This window comes from Callionymus lyra, chromosome 9, assembly GCF_982586985.1.
Source record: "Callionymus lyra chromosome 9, fCalLyr1.hap1.1, whole genome shotgun sequence".
In the NCBI taxonomy this organism is placed as follows: Eukaryota; Metazoa; Chordata; class Actinopteri; order Syngnathiformes; family Callionymidae; genus Callionymus; species Callionymus lyra.
In genome coordinates, this window is record NC_141826.1 from 12,227,827 (window position 1) to 12,244,544 (window position 16,718).

The 16,718-nt window shown below is 37.1% G+C and overlaps 1 protein-coding gene across 5 annotated transcripts in view; it reads right to left on the reverse strand.

Moving 5' to 3' along the window:
• gria3b (glutamate receptor, ionotropic, AMPA 3b) overlaps positions 1 to 9,215 on the reverse strand; it is a 108,062-nt gene extending 98,847 nt beyond the window's left edge. The window contains exons 1-2 of one of the 5 annotated variants that reach the window (XR_015712873.1): positions 9,000 to 9,211; positions 8,602 to 8,760 (exon numbers count right to left, since the gene is read on the reverse strand). Coding sequence is in view for 4 of the 5 variants with exons in the window: in XM_087799795.1 (XP_087655921.1) it covers positions 8,602 to 8,760; positions 9,000 to 9,078 (238 nt within the window). In the remaining variant the exon portion in view is untranslated. Of the gene's footprint in view, positions 1 to 8,601; positions 8,761 to 8,999 lie in introns of all 5 variants that reach the window. The other 4 variants (XM_087799795.1, XM_087799794.1, XM_087799793.1 and 1 more) reach the window with 4 other exon arrangements.
• Positions 9,216 to 16,718: the final 7,503 nt, after the last annotated feature.

Here is a 16,718-nt window from a genome sequence, read left to right on the forward strand (position 1 = left end):
TACTGTTGTTGAAATCCTAAGTTCCCGGGTGAGCAAGACATTTTGTACATGAGATTCCTAAGCTGATTTTTAAACGTCCAGTGCAGCGACATATTTTGCATTTTAACCCTTGTGTTATCTCAGGGTCAAGGTAACCCGAAGACTCGAAAACCAATGTGTTTGTGATATCCCTTGTGTTGTCTCTGTGTCAAGGTGGATGACCTCCACCACTGCATACCCACCATAACAAGATGACACAAGGGATAACACAAACACATTTGTTTTTCGGGGATTTGGGTCACCCTGACCCTGAGATAAACCAAATAGTTAAAAAGGTAAAGAGGGAATTTTATTTATTTTGTTGTGATACATTTTGACCATGTAGGCAACAACATCTACATGATGACAATATATATATATATATACTGTATATATATATATATATTTTTTTTTCACTTGTTTGCAAGTGTTCTTTTGCACTGGAAGTTATTTTTATTCATTATCTTTTATTTTTGTAAGAAAACTTGAAGTGGAAATTTACCGAAACTGAAAGGTATATGTCAAGATTTGTAGTATGTCTAATGTAAATTCCTTTTTTTTCTTATATAATAATGATATAGAAATGGTATTTAAGTAACATCTCCAGCTCTATTCAAACACAAGGGACCAGTAAACAGTTCAGTAAACAAGTCTAGCAAAATGTATGCATTACAAGCTGGTACAGGAAGTTTGTCTGATATTGTCTTTTTTTATATGCTTAAATCCTTTATTCAACCTTTTTGTGGCAATTATACGACACAGAAAAAAACATGATCCTACTCCTATTTTAAATCAATTTACATTAAATCATATAGAAGTCAACATACAATACATTATTTAAAAATCTTTCTTTTTCCAGGCTCTTTTACATTGAGGTCTATGGCGTCTAAAACCCTTTAAAAATCGATGTTAATGCGTTCTCGTGCTGCTCTCTCTCTCAGATCAGTAAATGTACTTTCGATAAAAAGCGTTCACTGCAGTTTAACAGCTCCACGATATTGTGACACAAATAAAAACACTTTTTTTTATCAAAAGTGCACTGTCAGTCTGTGTTTCGTCATCTCCTTGTCACAGAGGCCGTTCGTGTCCCACAGCGCATAACCTCATCCTGGGCTCTAACTGCACCCGTCATCAGACGGAGGTCTCCACCTCGTCCATCTCCGGAGACTGCTCGGCCTGCTGGCCTCTGACCAAAACATTATGTCCATATATTCCACTTTCTCCTGGGAATTTTGCTGCTTCTATTTATTTATTTCTTTTTAACCCGAGATGATTCATGAAGTCAAGGAGTGGACGGATGCGGAGATTGCTTTCTGTGCATATGTGACAACACATGTAGACCGTGTGTGTGTGTTAATATGGGATGACTGTGTCGCACCGTGCATATTGCGCACACATATATTTATACACATGTCGGTGCATCAATAAACAAACCTCCAGCTGTAGCGGAGGCACAGATGGACTGTGATGACATGTCCCAGCACAACCCCCACTGCCTGAGGAAGTCAGTCTCCCTCGAACACACACATACGCTCCTTCAGATGCATGTGTCATCAACCACCTCTAAGATACTGTTATGCTCGCTTTTTTCCTTACCTTTGAATTCATTTTAAAAAACAGATTTAGTCACCATGTTCACATGGTCGCACCTTAACCTTACTGCAAACATCGTGTTTTGGTCTGTCAGTCCCACCCAATATATGACAAAAACGGACCTCAGAAAATCCATCTTAAGATTTTCTCCATGCCACAAATTCTCAGATATTACCCTGCTCACCATTAACGTTTCTGGGAAACCTGTACATGGCGTCTATCGTGTTAAGTGGCTCTAAAGGTCAGCAGTGAAGCGGCTTAGGAGATATGTCAAGAGAAAAAAAGACACCTCATTGTGTTACTTCTCGTTCCTGTTCGCTTTAGGATTTGATTCAATTATAATTGACTTCAAATGCGTCGTCCACTGATCTTGAGATCCTTTATAAGTCATTTTAGACCATTAGGTACGAAACCCTTCCCAGCACGAGTCGAGGAATTCAGAGAAAGGGTACAATTAAATATTGAAAAAGGTTCTAATCACACAGGAGAGGTCATTCAGGTGGACGTAAAGGACATTAGCGTCACTGAAATTTTGCCTAAAACAGCCAAAAAATGAGGAAGATCGTTCCAAAGCTTAGGAGCAACAGCCTGGAAGGATTTTTCTCCTCTGGTCCTGAATCGTGTGCAAAGAACCATTAGTGGATTCTGATCCACAGACCTCAGAGCCCGAGCTGGGGTGTAAGGCTGGATCAGATCAGTGATGTAAGGAGGAGCCTGACCATGAATAGCTCTGAAAGTAAGAACCATGATTTTAAAGTTGATCCTGAAAGAAACTAGCAGCCAGTGAAGAGATTTAAGGATCGGAGAAATGTGAGTTCTTCTACTAGAGCGGGTCAGAATTCACGCTGCAGAGTTATGTATCAACTGCAGGCAGGACAGCTCCTTCTTGTTAAGACACGAAAACAAACTGTTGCAACAAATATGATTATGGACGTACTCTTTGGTCCACTATTACCTCGGTACAAAACATCTAGATTAGTTTGAAGCACCTTCAACTCAACCAAAGAACTAAGGAAGCTGGCGATATTACAAATGGTCGCTATGGTTACTTCATTATGGGTAAGGTTGAGCTAGGAGTAGATGGAGAGTCATGTAAGATATCAAACTTAGTTCCATGGTTACCTGATATATAATTATCTGGACATGTTCTGGACATTGGGAGGGAAAACATCTGGGCTTGTGACACCTATGGAGCTATCTGTCGATATCAAGTAACTTCAGGAAATCAACTCCCATCATCATCCTGCATGATGATGCTTGGGCGTTGGTCAATAAACGAATGATCTCGTAAATTCAAGATTATCTGAAGACTCAACTCATCTCGTTGATTCTGTGGTTTACTTGTCTCTCGGGGGGCCCATCCTTCCACAACAATAACAGCATCTGTAATATATCACAAGTAGAAGCCCGACTGTCTTTAAATTAAGATGGTTTTCAGCCCTGAAGTTATGCTTTTGTCTCACATAATTGTCGATGACATTACAGCCTCTCTTCACAAAGCATTGTGGCTGGATGATTTATTTGTTCTTGTTTGTTTAACTAAAGGCCACAGACATTATTGATTCCACATACTTTCTCACCCTCTCAGCAAACTAATGCTGCACATGATGATGCAATTTATCTGCAACAAACTCCCGAATGCATAACAGACCTGACAAAATACGCCCAAAAATGAATTTCGAAGGCAATTTTTTAACATGATACTGCATCTGGATAAAGTTCTGTGACCTGATGGAAACCTATAAATTCATACCTGAGATGCACAATAAGAGACTATTGCTGATTATTGGAACATAACTATTTATTATTCTTTTTTTTCTTTTTTTTACAGTTTTTTATGAATGGATTATGAATTATTACGGGATGTGGGACATTATGTTATGTTAAATTTGATTTAAGCCAAAAGGTAAATCTCTCCAGTCGATCTACGTTTCTGACCTCACCTATAGTCCTGAGACTTAAGTATTCAAACAAATGGATTCTGGGTAAAAACGTCCAAAATATCTCCAGACAAGTGGAAGGAAACAACAATAAAAGTATAAATATTTATAACAACGATAATAATATCATCAAGGTATACCTTTTCAAAAGAGGCTCATGGTTCGGGATTTCGAGAGACCCGAGTGGTGGAGAATATTTGGAAAGCTAGCATGTAGGACACACACCATTAGCCTAACGACAGCAAGAGAAATGAGGAGTTAAGATTCAAAGACCGAGACATGCAAAATCTGCCTTTCACCGGAATGAGTCAAATAAGGGTGGGACGCATCAGAGGAAGGTTTGATGTGCTTCTTCGCCGCAGGTTTAGAAGATTGGAAAAACAGAAGGGAAAAGGATGGTGGTGTCAATAGGTTGACGGGCTGCGACCATTAGTAACATTAATGCTTTCAACTGGAAGGTTTTTTAGCTTTCAACCGCTTGGTTTCTCTCTGCAACTACACCTGACTCTGAAGCCATTAAGGAACCTGCACTGGTAATTACAAATGCCATGACTTCTTACGCAACAGCCATGCCACTCAAGTTAACTAATGTCCACATTAAATCCACTTCTAAACCATAAATAAAACATGAGTTTCCTCGGACACAGGAACACTTACAAATGCATGAAGTTAGGAAATCCATTTATTCACGATCTAAGCTGGAGAACTAATGTTTGGTTATGATATCATCGTCCCTTGAACTTGAAATCAGTCACCCACATGAATGTGACTTGTTTATGAACTCTCTGTTGGGACTACTCTTGCGTGAAATATACACGTCATACCGCTGATAAAAGTCTGAGTCATCCACGAGGGGCTATTGATGACCAAGTGAACGTGAACGTCCACTAAATTATTGTGACGGCTCGTTGGAATAAGCAAACACACCAACAGATATGAGAGTGTGCAGGGTGGGAGGTCCTCGGCATTCCGGGGGCAGAGCTTCAGAGAGCTCAACCTCTGCAGCAGAGCAATATTATTAATCAATAATGATGTTTATGTCGATTTTATTACGGAAAGATTATGGACTGCTGTGAGATACATAGACTCCGTTCATCACGCCGACCTTGGTCCCTAACCTCTACATTTCTAAGTGTTTTATTCCTCGTTAAAAATACCAGTTGGATTATTTAAATATACTAAACATCAATACCTATACCTACAATATATATATATAACATATATATACAGTATATATTAATTTTTCACCTCTACCTTTGTTTGCCAAACTCAAAATATAATTGTTCCAATTTCAACTAGCACTCCAAAAAAAACATTTCATTTTATTGAACTAATTACTTGAGTAAAACATTTTCTATTTTTTCTTTCTGGCTCACACCATCCAACAAGCTATTATGTGGCCTGCAGGAGCAAACAAAGCTGCACTAAAAAAACACACCTTTTTGTGCTATGAGTCAGAGCTGATTTAGATACATATAGAGACTATTTCTTGTTCAAGGAGTTTCAGTTGTAAACTATACAATAAATACTTTGTTTTCAGTCATAGACCTCTGGTTGTATTGAGTATGTGAAGCAGTTAATGAGTTTGTCCTTACCCATGTTAAACATTTATACAATTTTGGCTCAAATTATCCACAAAAATAAGAGACCATATATTAAAAATTACAACTATTTTTTCAAATTAAAGTAATCATGCCTCTGGTATCCCCACACAATTGTCACAGGTATTATGTTAAAAATAAAAATAAAAAATACTTTCTGTTTATTCAATTATAGTATCTTGGCTTGATGCACTTTTTGATTTCTACTCCCTGGTTTTCTAGTCTTTTGTTTTGTGTATGATTTGAGTAACAATCTGAATAACACGCTCTTTTTTTCAATGTTTAAACTGTTAAACACAAACTTTACTACATAGATCCCATATTTGAAAGTCCAAGTAGATTAATGTTTATTTTATATGACCTTTAAAATGTTCCAGGTTAAGCTATTGGACATGTTTGTTTTTTTCAATGACAACAATCCAATAGTAAAAATAATGGTTGAAAATGGGGATTTGGAGCTAATAAGAATAGACTCGAACACGAAGAATGAAAAGACAATATCGTAGTTCCTGTCACAGTTAAGTGTATATACATTTTGCTCGGCCCACAAACTCAAATGTAAAAAAAAAGTTTTTTGGCCCCTTGAGTGATGGAGTTTGACAACTTCTGGCAAGAAAAGTCCGTCTTATCTAAACCCGGTGTGAGTCTCTGGCCAACTACTTAGCTCTACACTCCGAAGGATCTCTGCCCTCTTTCCTTGTTATCTATTATTTTGTTCATAGCTGCGAGTTCAGCCGAGAGAGGAATGAAATGTACATGTTAAAAGGAAGCTTTGTGATTCAGCTCTTTCTCCACTTGAAGACGAGAAAACTCACTCAAACCGTTTCTGATTCCGCGTTCGCTCTCCTGTTGTATCGCCCATTCAAAAATAATAAGCTCCAGTAAAACGACAACTTTTGACTCTTTTGTAAATTTCTCTCCCCATTTTAAATGCAAAACAAACACCGGTTATGAATAAAATATCCGCAAACAAAGAACGAACCATTCCTTCCAGCTGATTGAAAATACTGCCTGCACTTTTAATGTCACGGATCAGAATGGTAGCGGAATAATAATGTGCAGATCTGAGGGAAATGGCTTTACATTGACATTTAAGACTCAACCCTCTGGAACTTTTTTTTTTTTTTTAATGTAAATAGCTTTTTTTGTTTCAGTGAAAACTTATTCTTATTTCTGTATCTTAAGTTCCTGAAACTGTGGAAATGCAGCGAGGTGGTTCTAAGATGTAAGAAATGGGGCCACTGCTCCCAGAGGAGCCCCGTCCTCTCACCAAAGCACTGTCTGGCCTTGGATTTAATTAGATTCTGATATCAAGACTTTTCTCTCCTATGCTTCCCTACCTCTTCAACATGCGTGAAATTGCGAAGCACTATCTATTATTTATTCGCTCTCATCAGCTTCCATTGTTTCTTATGGATGCTTTGGCGAGGCTACTTGCTGCTCGGCTGCCTATGGTGTGATGCTCGATTCCGTCTCCCCTCACTGCTGGGACCCCACCTCCTCCTCTGCAGGTCTGTGTCCAACTCATTTGCCAGCTTTGGTCTGGGAGATATGGATTTTTTTTTTTTCTTCCACTTTCGCCCAATGACAGCGTGCTGAGGTGCTATGAGGGCTGGGTGCTAATGAGCTGACTCTGCAATGCTGGAGGGGATGGTCTACAGCACAGGGGGAGCCAAGGGGAGAGGAGGGTGGGGGGGGTTCTATGACCAGAGTTAGAGCCAAAGAAGGTTTCGAAAACGCCTGCTTATAACATCATATATTGTCTCTTTATTCTATATTCTATAATATTTCATGATCATCGACTGAAAATTGACTCCAAAGAGAGCACTTGAGAATAGGTTGGTGAACAGAGTGAATCATGGGAAGACGGGAATCAAAACCAGATAAATTAGACACAAGCTTTTTTGTTAATTTATGTAGCTTCAAGTGCGTCTATATGACAAACATGATCATTTATTACTTCTCATGTTACAACCATTAGATACATACAGTACATGTTATGTTGATCCGGAGCTAACTACATCAACTACAACTCCGTGCTGCAAGAACTCTGATGGATGTGTGTGTGCCTGCTTCCGGGGCCATCAGTGTGGTCCTCTTATTATATATTTGGGGGTCAAAATGATAGTTAAATCCCCACTTTAACGGGTGACTAATGTGAAAACAACTCTCCTGACTCACATACATGTTTCAAATGTTCAAGTGTTCCTAAGATGCAGTAAGTTCCTCATCATGACCATGGTTTAAAGTTATTACTTTATCATTTTTCATCCCTTTCTGAAATCTCAGCGAACAAGCGTTACGAGAGCGAAGTCCATTATGACATAATAATGGCTTCACTCCTCCTCCAGCCAGCTGTAATCACACCCCGATTAGTTTATACAACGAGTCCCTTGGAGGTGGAGACTTCTGGGATTGATGACACGCGGTGCCAATCCTGATGCTTGACCAATCACAGCAGAGTGGGCGTGGTTATTATAAACGAGATTTAATCTCCAGAAAAATCTGTTTATCAGTGGGTGGGGCTTAAGCACATTTTCTAATGTAAATATTTAAATTAAAAGACAGTTTTGTACAAACACACACATAATAATGAGTAGAATAGAGGTGCAAGATCTATTTGAGACAAACTTAAATCAACACATTAGTTGCACTTCAAGCATAAAGTCTGTGTATAAACATCTGATAGATATCTGTGTTATCTATGTTATTTTATTTGGCCCAACCTTGAGCTGTATTAAACTGACAAGTTCGGAAAATGCTCTTTTTTAAATATTGGCCAAAGGTGTATGAGTCATTTTCTTATAATCGGTTTTAAAACAAGAAGATAGTGTAAAAGAAGAGACCAAAAAGGTACTTTCATATGAACTCCAATCAGAGAGTTTGAACTTGAAATGGGACTAATATTCTTACACGGATATCAGTGTTTAAAGTGTGTTATGAACATTTTTTTATCATAGGCGTCTGGAGTTGTGCTGAATCAAAACTGGATGACATTGAGAGTCCTTGACCTCACAACGACTGCATAAGAGACATAAAAGTAGACTGAAAATGAGCTCAATGGTGGAAGCTTTTGGTTTGACTCAAAACAACTTTTTGTGGGGGGGTCAAATATGATGTATGTTATTAGTGACCGAAATCTGCAGTGTGTGTTGTCACAGACACTTGTGTGGTCACAATAAGTAAGATCATCTTGTATGGTAGAAATGTTTTACCAGCAGAAAAAATACAAATAAAAAAGGAATTAATTCTTAATAAAAGTCTTTTAAATTTAGATGTTTTCATTATCTTTATTCCAGGAGGCAAAAAAAATCAAGCAGACATGTGTTCCTAGTGTCCCTTTTCCCTCAACTTAACAGAGGCATGACATGAATAATTCTTGGACGGAGGCAGAGAGATGATGATGATGATGATGATGTGGACATGACCAGAAATAGAAGCGGACTTACACGCATGGGTGACTGAAAAGCTGTTGGACGACTCGAGGTTGTCGACGTTGTAGTTGAGGTGGAAAGGCTTTTCAGTGGCGTTCTGGTTGGTGTTGTAGAGTTGGACAGCGAACCTGAAGGCGCTGTGCTCCTGCACCGTGGACCTCATGAACAGTCCGCCTTTTAAAAAAAAAAGACACGGGAAAAAAAGCAGTGTTTAAACACTGTGTAACTCTTTAAATGCAGCTGGAAATAAAAACGACATGCTGTTATTTGAGTTTTTTCCTGAATCGGCGGCTGGAATTTTTTTTTTTTGCAGCATTTGCAACAATCAAGTTAGTCGTTGCGCAGCGCGCTGGTCTCTCTCCAGTTCCTCACGCGGAACACGAAACATTTCCAACCTCAACGCGGTCACTTACCGATGTTAATCTGGTTCGGAAACCCCGCGAAGGATCTGTCAAAGAACCACAGGAGAAGAAAAATCAAGCGCAGAGCCATGTCTGTCTCTCTCCTTCGGTTTTCAACTCCTGAAGATGCTCTTTGGGATCAGATTCATGAATTCACGGTGAAAACCAACGAACAAAAAAAAATCCAGTGCGCAAAGATTGTGATGGCCGCTCACGGTGCGCCAGTTTGGTTTCACTGGGTTGCTGTCCAGTGCGGAGACACTAAAGGAAGAGGAGAAGCGAGGGGAAGAGAGACGGGGTGAGGTGGTGAGAGGGGAGGGTGTGTGTTTGTGTGCGTGTGTGTGTGTGCGTGCAGGGGGGAGCTTATCTTAACTCCGATTGGACCTGGTGCGGGGGACGTTGGTCAAACTTGATCTGACGTTAAAGACATAAATAAATAAATATATAAACCCTTTAGACTACTGTGACGGTCCGGGATAAAAGCGCCGTGCTTGTCAATATAATCCTTGGTATCGATTGAAAACACTGCAATCTCCAATGAGCCGCTGCTGCGAGGATCACAACGAAATCTTTGATAACCTGCGAGACAGAGATGAGGGCAACACGGCATCTCGTCTGAATTTATTTCTTATCGTATTTCATACAATGTTTAATCCACATGAGTGGGAATAGAGGTTAACTGTATGGATAAAAATGAATCTTTATGTTTGAAAATGACAAAATCATTAATCAACTAAGACTTTGAAATGAAAGAACCAATGTTTATGTATTTTATACTATACAAAAGGATCATATATATTCAATATAAATATATATTTATGTGTGTGTTTGTGAGTGAAGAAAAGGGTGCAGAAAGGGTGAAAATGAACATTTATTGGGGGGAAAAAATCCAAGAAGAGTAGGAGCGGAAGCATTGAAGACCAGACAGAATTTGTGTTTATTCCCCTTTTATTTGATCGTGATAGGGAATCCAGTCGACACGCTCAAACAGCAACAGACTAGCAGGAAAAATTTTAAATATTGTTTTTAATCAAATTTGTGTTTTTTCTCAAACAAATTGTTGTTAAAATCTTCAAGAGTGTGCCATGTTAAAAGTAAATATAGTGGAACATGTTCATTAATGTTTTAAGCTTGTATAACAAAAATGACAAACTAAGTATTTGTTTTAAGTACTCAGTTTGAGTTTTTAAAGTTAAAGCAATAAAAATGGTCAAAACATTATTAGAGTTTTAAAACAGTTCTTTCACATCTTTCTGAGGAGAAGGCAGTACAAATATATTCTCCGAGTTGGTGTTCCATTTTTCTCTCTAAATGAACTGCAAAGACAGAAAGTTGGAAATAAAACCACTCACCTATGTGTCCATAAAGCTTCATATTCGGCTTCTTCAATCCCACTTTAATAAAGTATTCTTATTAAGATACATCTCAGATCATATTTGAGAGAAAGAGAGTGTTTCATTTGAACTCTAAGTGTTTCCCAGTGGAACCAGCGTGAACTGTCCGTGGTGCTGAATTATATTTAAAAAAACGCCACCACCTCCTAAGAGGAATTGAGTCTTGAATTTGTTTCTTGAATTCTATTTTATTTATCGCATTATTTATTTATATAATTTTGTGCTCTAATGGAACATCATCGCAATGAGTCAGCCTATGCGAGAACAATTAAGGGATTACTGGCCCATTTATCACCCTCAGCCACGCGCTTTGAAAATTAGTTTTTAATTGCTTTCCAAATAGCCTCAGCCAATGATACTGAAAAACACAAAGCCGTTACGAACACTGTATGTCCGGTTGAATCCGGAACTCACGATGTTAATGGAATGTCTATGATGGGATGTTAGGTTTATTTTATTTAAGAACTTTTTAACGTTTATTTTTTTAAAACAAACATATGGATACATCTATCCTCGAGCTCTAACTATCATCATGTGACTCAATTTCCCTTCATCTCTTTCATCATTCAGGTGCTTCTTTGATGGATGGAACATCCCAGTCATCCGAGGAGGACGTTTTCCTTCCGAATGGGATCAAAGTTGATGCCTTTTCCCTCAACTCGGTCCCAGGAGATGAATACGGGGCGACATCGCATTGATTCTCTGCTCGCAACGGATTGACTGTCAGAGTCTCAGTATGGAGGTTGAATGACCTTAATGGCTGAAGTCATAACGATGGGAGTCAAATCATAAACCGCTCAGGTCGTTCAACTGCACAAACACACATCAGTGCACAGTTGGAGTCTTCCCCATTAAGTGCTGCCGAATTGAAATTGACCATTTAAAAAAATAATTTTGCGTGCCAGCATCTTTTCAACACCAAAGGAGACGCTTAATTGTTCATTCGCATTGCATGCTGTTTCTAAGTGGGAACAAACATGTAACGCTACATCAGAGAATGAAAAGTAAAAATGAAGCTCTCAGTCATGATAAGCTAAAATCTGCTGGGTCTCTAGTTTTGTTTTGCAGGTGTGAAACAAAAAGCAATTTCTCCAAAATTACTTTCAAACTAACCAGTTTGGACTGTTGACAAATAAAATGTCTTTGCTGTAAGAAGTGTATTAGCTCTACTATTTATTAGTGTGCTGTCATATTTTATAATATAAAAACGTGTATTTAATGTTTAATATCTGCCCTTTTGGGAAAAGTCTGTATTGGAAATTAACATACCAAAAACGTACTTGCACCAAACCATACCATGTTTTATTCATGAAGCACTTAAAGTGCAACTAATGTGTTGATTTAAGTGTCTTAAATAGATATTGGACTCTATTGTACTCATCAGTATGTTTTTGTTTGTACAAAACTCTCAATTGAAACAAATTTACATTAGTAGATGAGATTAAGCCCCGCCCACTTTCAGGAGATACAATCTTCTTTACCATAACCACAACCATGCTGCTGTGATTGATCTAGCACTGAGTTTTGTCACTGCGCGTCATCAATCCTGAAAGTCTGCACTTTCAAGGGACTCATTGTATAAACAAAGTTGGGCGTAATAACAGCTGGCTGGGGGAGGATTATTACAATCTTAATGGACCTTGCTCTTGTAACCTCTCATTTGCCGGGATTTCAGACGGGGGAGAACTTTATAGAGTAATAACTTCAAAACATGGTCATGATGAGAGACTTACTGCATCTTGGAGAGGAAGACTTCAACATTTGAAACATGTGAGTTAGTGTAAAAAGTTGGAGTTTGACATTTGTTGTCCTTTAAATAACAGCAGATGATGGTGGGTTACAAAAGTAAATAAAATAAACAAGTTAATATACAGATCGTTATAACAAAATACAATAAGACAACTAAGAACTTAAAAAAATATGAGATATGAGGTTTAATATTAAAGTTTAATTTAAAATAGCATGAAACCATGAAATCTTTATACTTTGTACAGTCTAAGTTTATGAGCAGCTTACAGACACAAGTTTCATTTTTTTTCCTGTTTAAACAGCAGTTCTCGACAAGCAGTAAAATAATGTTAAAAATATATTGTAAAATCTGAGCTGATTTACATTCTGTACAACCTGGGTTTGACACCACAGTTCTGTAACCTACAATCAATGGAGCTACTGTGAAAAAATGGTAACAATGGGGATCAATACCAGATACTACTTGTCTTCCTTGTAATGTTAATTTATACAAATCAAATCAACATGGATGGTCATCTTTTCTTTTGCTTGAAAACATATCCCGTAACCCTCTTTGTTCAATTAATAGAATAATTCAGTTCATTGTTCTCATTTACCAAATGAATGAAAGTACTGACTCATCTACTTTTAGAAATATAAAAGAAAGATCCTCATTTCACATGAAACTACCTGTGTAATTTTTTTTTTATCATCTACAAAAGCAGAACCGAAGAGATTGTTGCTATTCATATGTAACTTTTACAAATGAAGTTAAACTTATAAAAGAAAATAAAAATCCTGTGTTTTCAAATACTTTTTTAACACAAAAGGTTTTTAACACAAGTATGTGTTGGTGATTTGTATTCATGTGAGTTTCCATCAGCATAAGACATTTTCAAGGTAATATGAAAATGAAAAAAGGGCATAAATCAGTTGTTTAAGGTGATTTACAGAAATCCTTTTTTCTTACAATCACACAATAATCTAGCAAGTCTGTGTAATCCTTTCATCCAGACCTCGGCTGGAATTCCATTTAGCACCTAACTTCCAAGATTTGATCTACGTGAAAACAAGTAATTCCATAATAGAGCTATTTTGGAAATGAAAACATTCACAGGAGTGCTTCACTTGCGGCCTGAAATGAAAAAGCCTGAAAAATAGATGAAAAGATGCAGCCTTTTATCTCATGATGGTGATGATTCACAAGCTGTGGCTCTGAGCAAAACGGAGAATTCATTTGCTCCCTTCCGTCGCCTGCTAATACAACACGATGAAATCTTTATCAGTTCAGGGAACAAATGTGTGAGAAACTATAATAAAATTCAAGCCCTGTCACTCCGAGATCCCTGAATGAACAATTGTTGTATTTCATGTTTGATAATTATCGTGTTATCACAACAGTACAGAACATTTTCTGACAGAGCTTTTATAGCTTCAGCTACACATTTGAAACTTCAACAAAACTTTGGTGTATAGTGTTTATGAGGAAAACACATTGGGGTTTATATTGAAGCTTTATGAATCTTTTTAAACTCAATCAGGCAAGGGGACACAATAATTAACATTTTCTTAAAAGCTGTATTATATCCATGTTACTTTCCTGTTTACTAATATTGGAATTTTCTGTAAACGTTTTGACATCTGTAATCTCTGATCCTTATCTTATCTTAAACACTGGCATATTTATAGATGATCATAATTGACTTTATGACCACAATTATTCCTGAGTGCTACCTGTGCGATTGCATTAATTTGAGTAAAAAATAGAATGTTACCAAAATACTTCTACAACAGCTGCTAATCACAATAACACAAATGAAACAATACATTCTCTAAATTAACACAACATCAAAATGTAAAGATCGACGATAATTACCAGTAGTCTCTGATAAACCAACTGTCACTATAGAAACATAAAAACACTTTATGTACTGATTGGTTTGTGTATATACGTTTATATATATATATACTGTATATATATATATATATATATAAATAACAGAGCAAGATGAAAAATATAATTTAAAAAATAGTTAATAAACAAACTGAATGTTTTATTATCAATTTTATTTTATAAAAAATAGAAATTCATTAGAAAAAAAAAAAAGGTAATAAAGGAATTTAAAATAAATGTTTTAGAAGATTCAAATATGAGCAGCAACCTTCTCTTCATAGGTAAAGTCATCATTTTTCTATCATTGCCAGCCACGGAAAACATTTCATTGTATTCTATCTGAACTGAACTGACGATGAAAATGTCCAGAGTCCTTGAACGAGACGTGTTTCTATTGTTCATGCTGATGGAAGTTATACAAATACTTTTAATTAAGCAGAATACGCATTTCAATAGACACATTTTCACTCACATACAATAAAAATAATAATAATGAATCACAGTTATATAGGACACACATACGAGTAATTAAAACGCCATGATTGTAACTTGGAAAAGTTTAACTTTAGAGCATCGTGATTCCAATGATCAGCACAAGCTTTAACTTGCTGGTGCTAAACAATGTTCTCCCGTCACCTTCAGCATCCATGTTTGGCACCGCTACTTACAGCTCCATTAATGTCCACTTGGCAAGGTGCCCTGCAGCAGCTTCAGTGACTCCTACTGGCTGGTCAGGGCGTCTGGAGGGTGAGACGTGCGGGATATTGTTTGAACCTCAGGATGCTTGCTCACCCCCCGTGACGCAGCTCCGGACTGTCTGCTGACAAAAAAAAGAGATGATGAGTCCGTATGAATCAAAAGGAGGCGCATGTCTGTAGATTTCCTCCGCAGGCCGAACAGTGTGTGTTAAAACAGCAGGACTGACTTTTTTTTCAGGCACAACTTGCTCAAATCTCCAACTTTTGATATTGTGTGTGTACATTGATTTTATTGAGTTTATATCTATAGTTGTCTTTACCCATAATTGCTTCACCTTTTTTAAAAAAAGTGACCATTTTTAAAACAACCTTCTGCAGTTCAAGGTTAATTCACCAAAAATAAGGGAAATACTTAGTGGCTAGTAAAGCTCTCAAATCCATGCGGACCCCTGCAAAGCAGATCATTAACATCCATATTGTATTTTTTATCATTTTTAAATCAAATATTGACCTTGTTTTCCAGATTGAATCGTTCTTAAAGACAAAAGAAGGCTTGTAAGAAGGGTTTGTTTAAGGAGGAGCGCTAAGATATGGATGTTTCTTTTATGTGTTGTTAACTACCTTCTTAGGAGAACCTTAAGATACAGCCAAAGAAGCTTTGTAAGAAGCTCTTAGTGGGCTATATACGATTTCTTAACTACCTTCTTAGGAGGACCTTAAGATCCAGCCAAAAAAGCTTTGTAAGAAGCTCTAAGTGGGCTTTATACGCTTTCTTAACTACCTTTTTAGGAGGACCTTAAGATATAGCCAACAAAGTTTTGTGAGAAACTCTTTTTGGGCTTCATACGCTTTCTTAACTACCTTCTTAGTAGGACCTTAAGATTCGGCCAACAAAGTTTCGTAAGAAGCTCTAAGTAGGCTTCATACGCATTCTTAACAACCTTCTTAGGAGGACCTTAAGATCCAGCCAACAAAGTTTTGTGGAAAGCTCTCAGTGGGATTTATACACATTTCTAACTACCATCTTAGGTGCAAAGATGTTTCTTATTCATGTTCTTGACTACCTTCTTAGGGAAACCCTAAGATCTAGCCAAAGAGTTACCCTTTGTTTGAACCCTAGTTCATCCTAGTTCAATTCCATCTGTTTCTTTAATATCTTTCATGTTTTTTTCATGTGTAGTTGTTAGAAAGCTCATACGTTTTATGTTTTATTTGGTTGATTGGAGTAAAGAATGAAAAGTTATTATGTGTTTTTTTTGTCATTTGTTAAAAAATCCTACGCCTTCGAATGCATCATCACCATATTACAACCGGTGCAGCAAAAATTAAGATGTTTTTCTTCTTGCTCATGCTTAATTTTGTTTTTACAGATAAATAGTAGTATTATAACGTATATATGCATATAAAACTTAAATGTGTAATTCAATAAATTATTTATGTATTATAGATTTTTTTTTTATTATAAAAGTGGAGCATATACATTTCCCTGCGACAATGACTGAGCATTAACTAAAATGACGGTTCAGAGTGGGTCAATTTGATTTTAAATTTCCTTGTTTGTGAAAGATCTTCTTAAGCTAAGAGCGACACCCTTCTTTGTGTGTTTGTCAAGAATCCTCCTAAGAAGATAGTAGCAATTAATGAGAGCTTTTTGATCAAGCTACTATTAATACAATAAATATTATTTTAGTTTTTAACTAAAACTGACTTGTTCTGCAGCACTGAGAGTGACGACCCTTCAAGTGAGTTTTGGATCCAGATTGTAAATGGAACAAATTGGCAAATTTTTAATCATCTGTTTTTTGTTCTATTCTCTGTTTTTGAGTTATTTTGGATAGACAGACACACACTAATAACGATGTGACCTCCTTGGCAGAGGTGATAATGATGTTTAATTTGTGATAACTTAGTTTATAATCATCACGTCAGCCTAACACCCTCCTGATCTCATCATCATAAATCTGACAAAGTTATGGGGGATGGGGGTGGGGGGGTTGGTATGGAGAGACACTACACC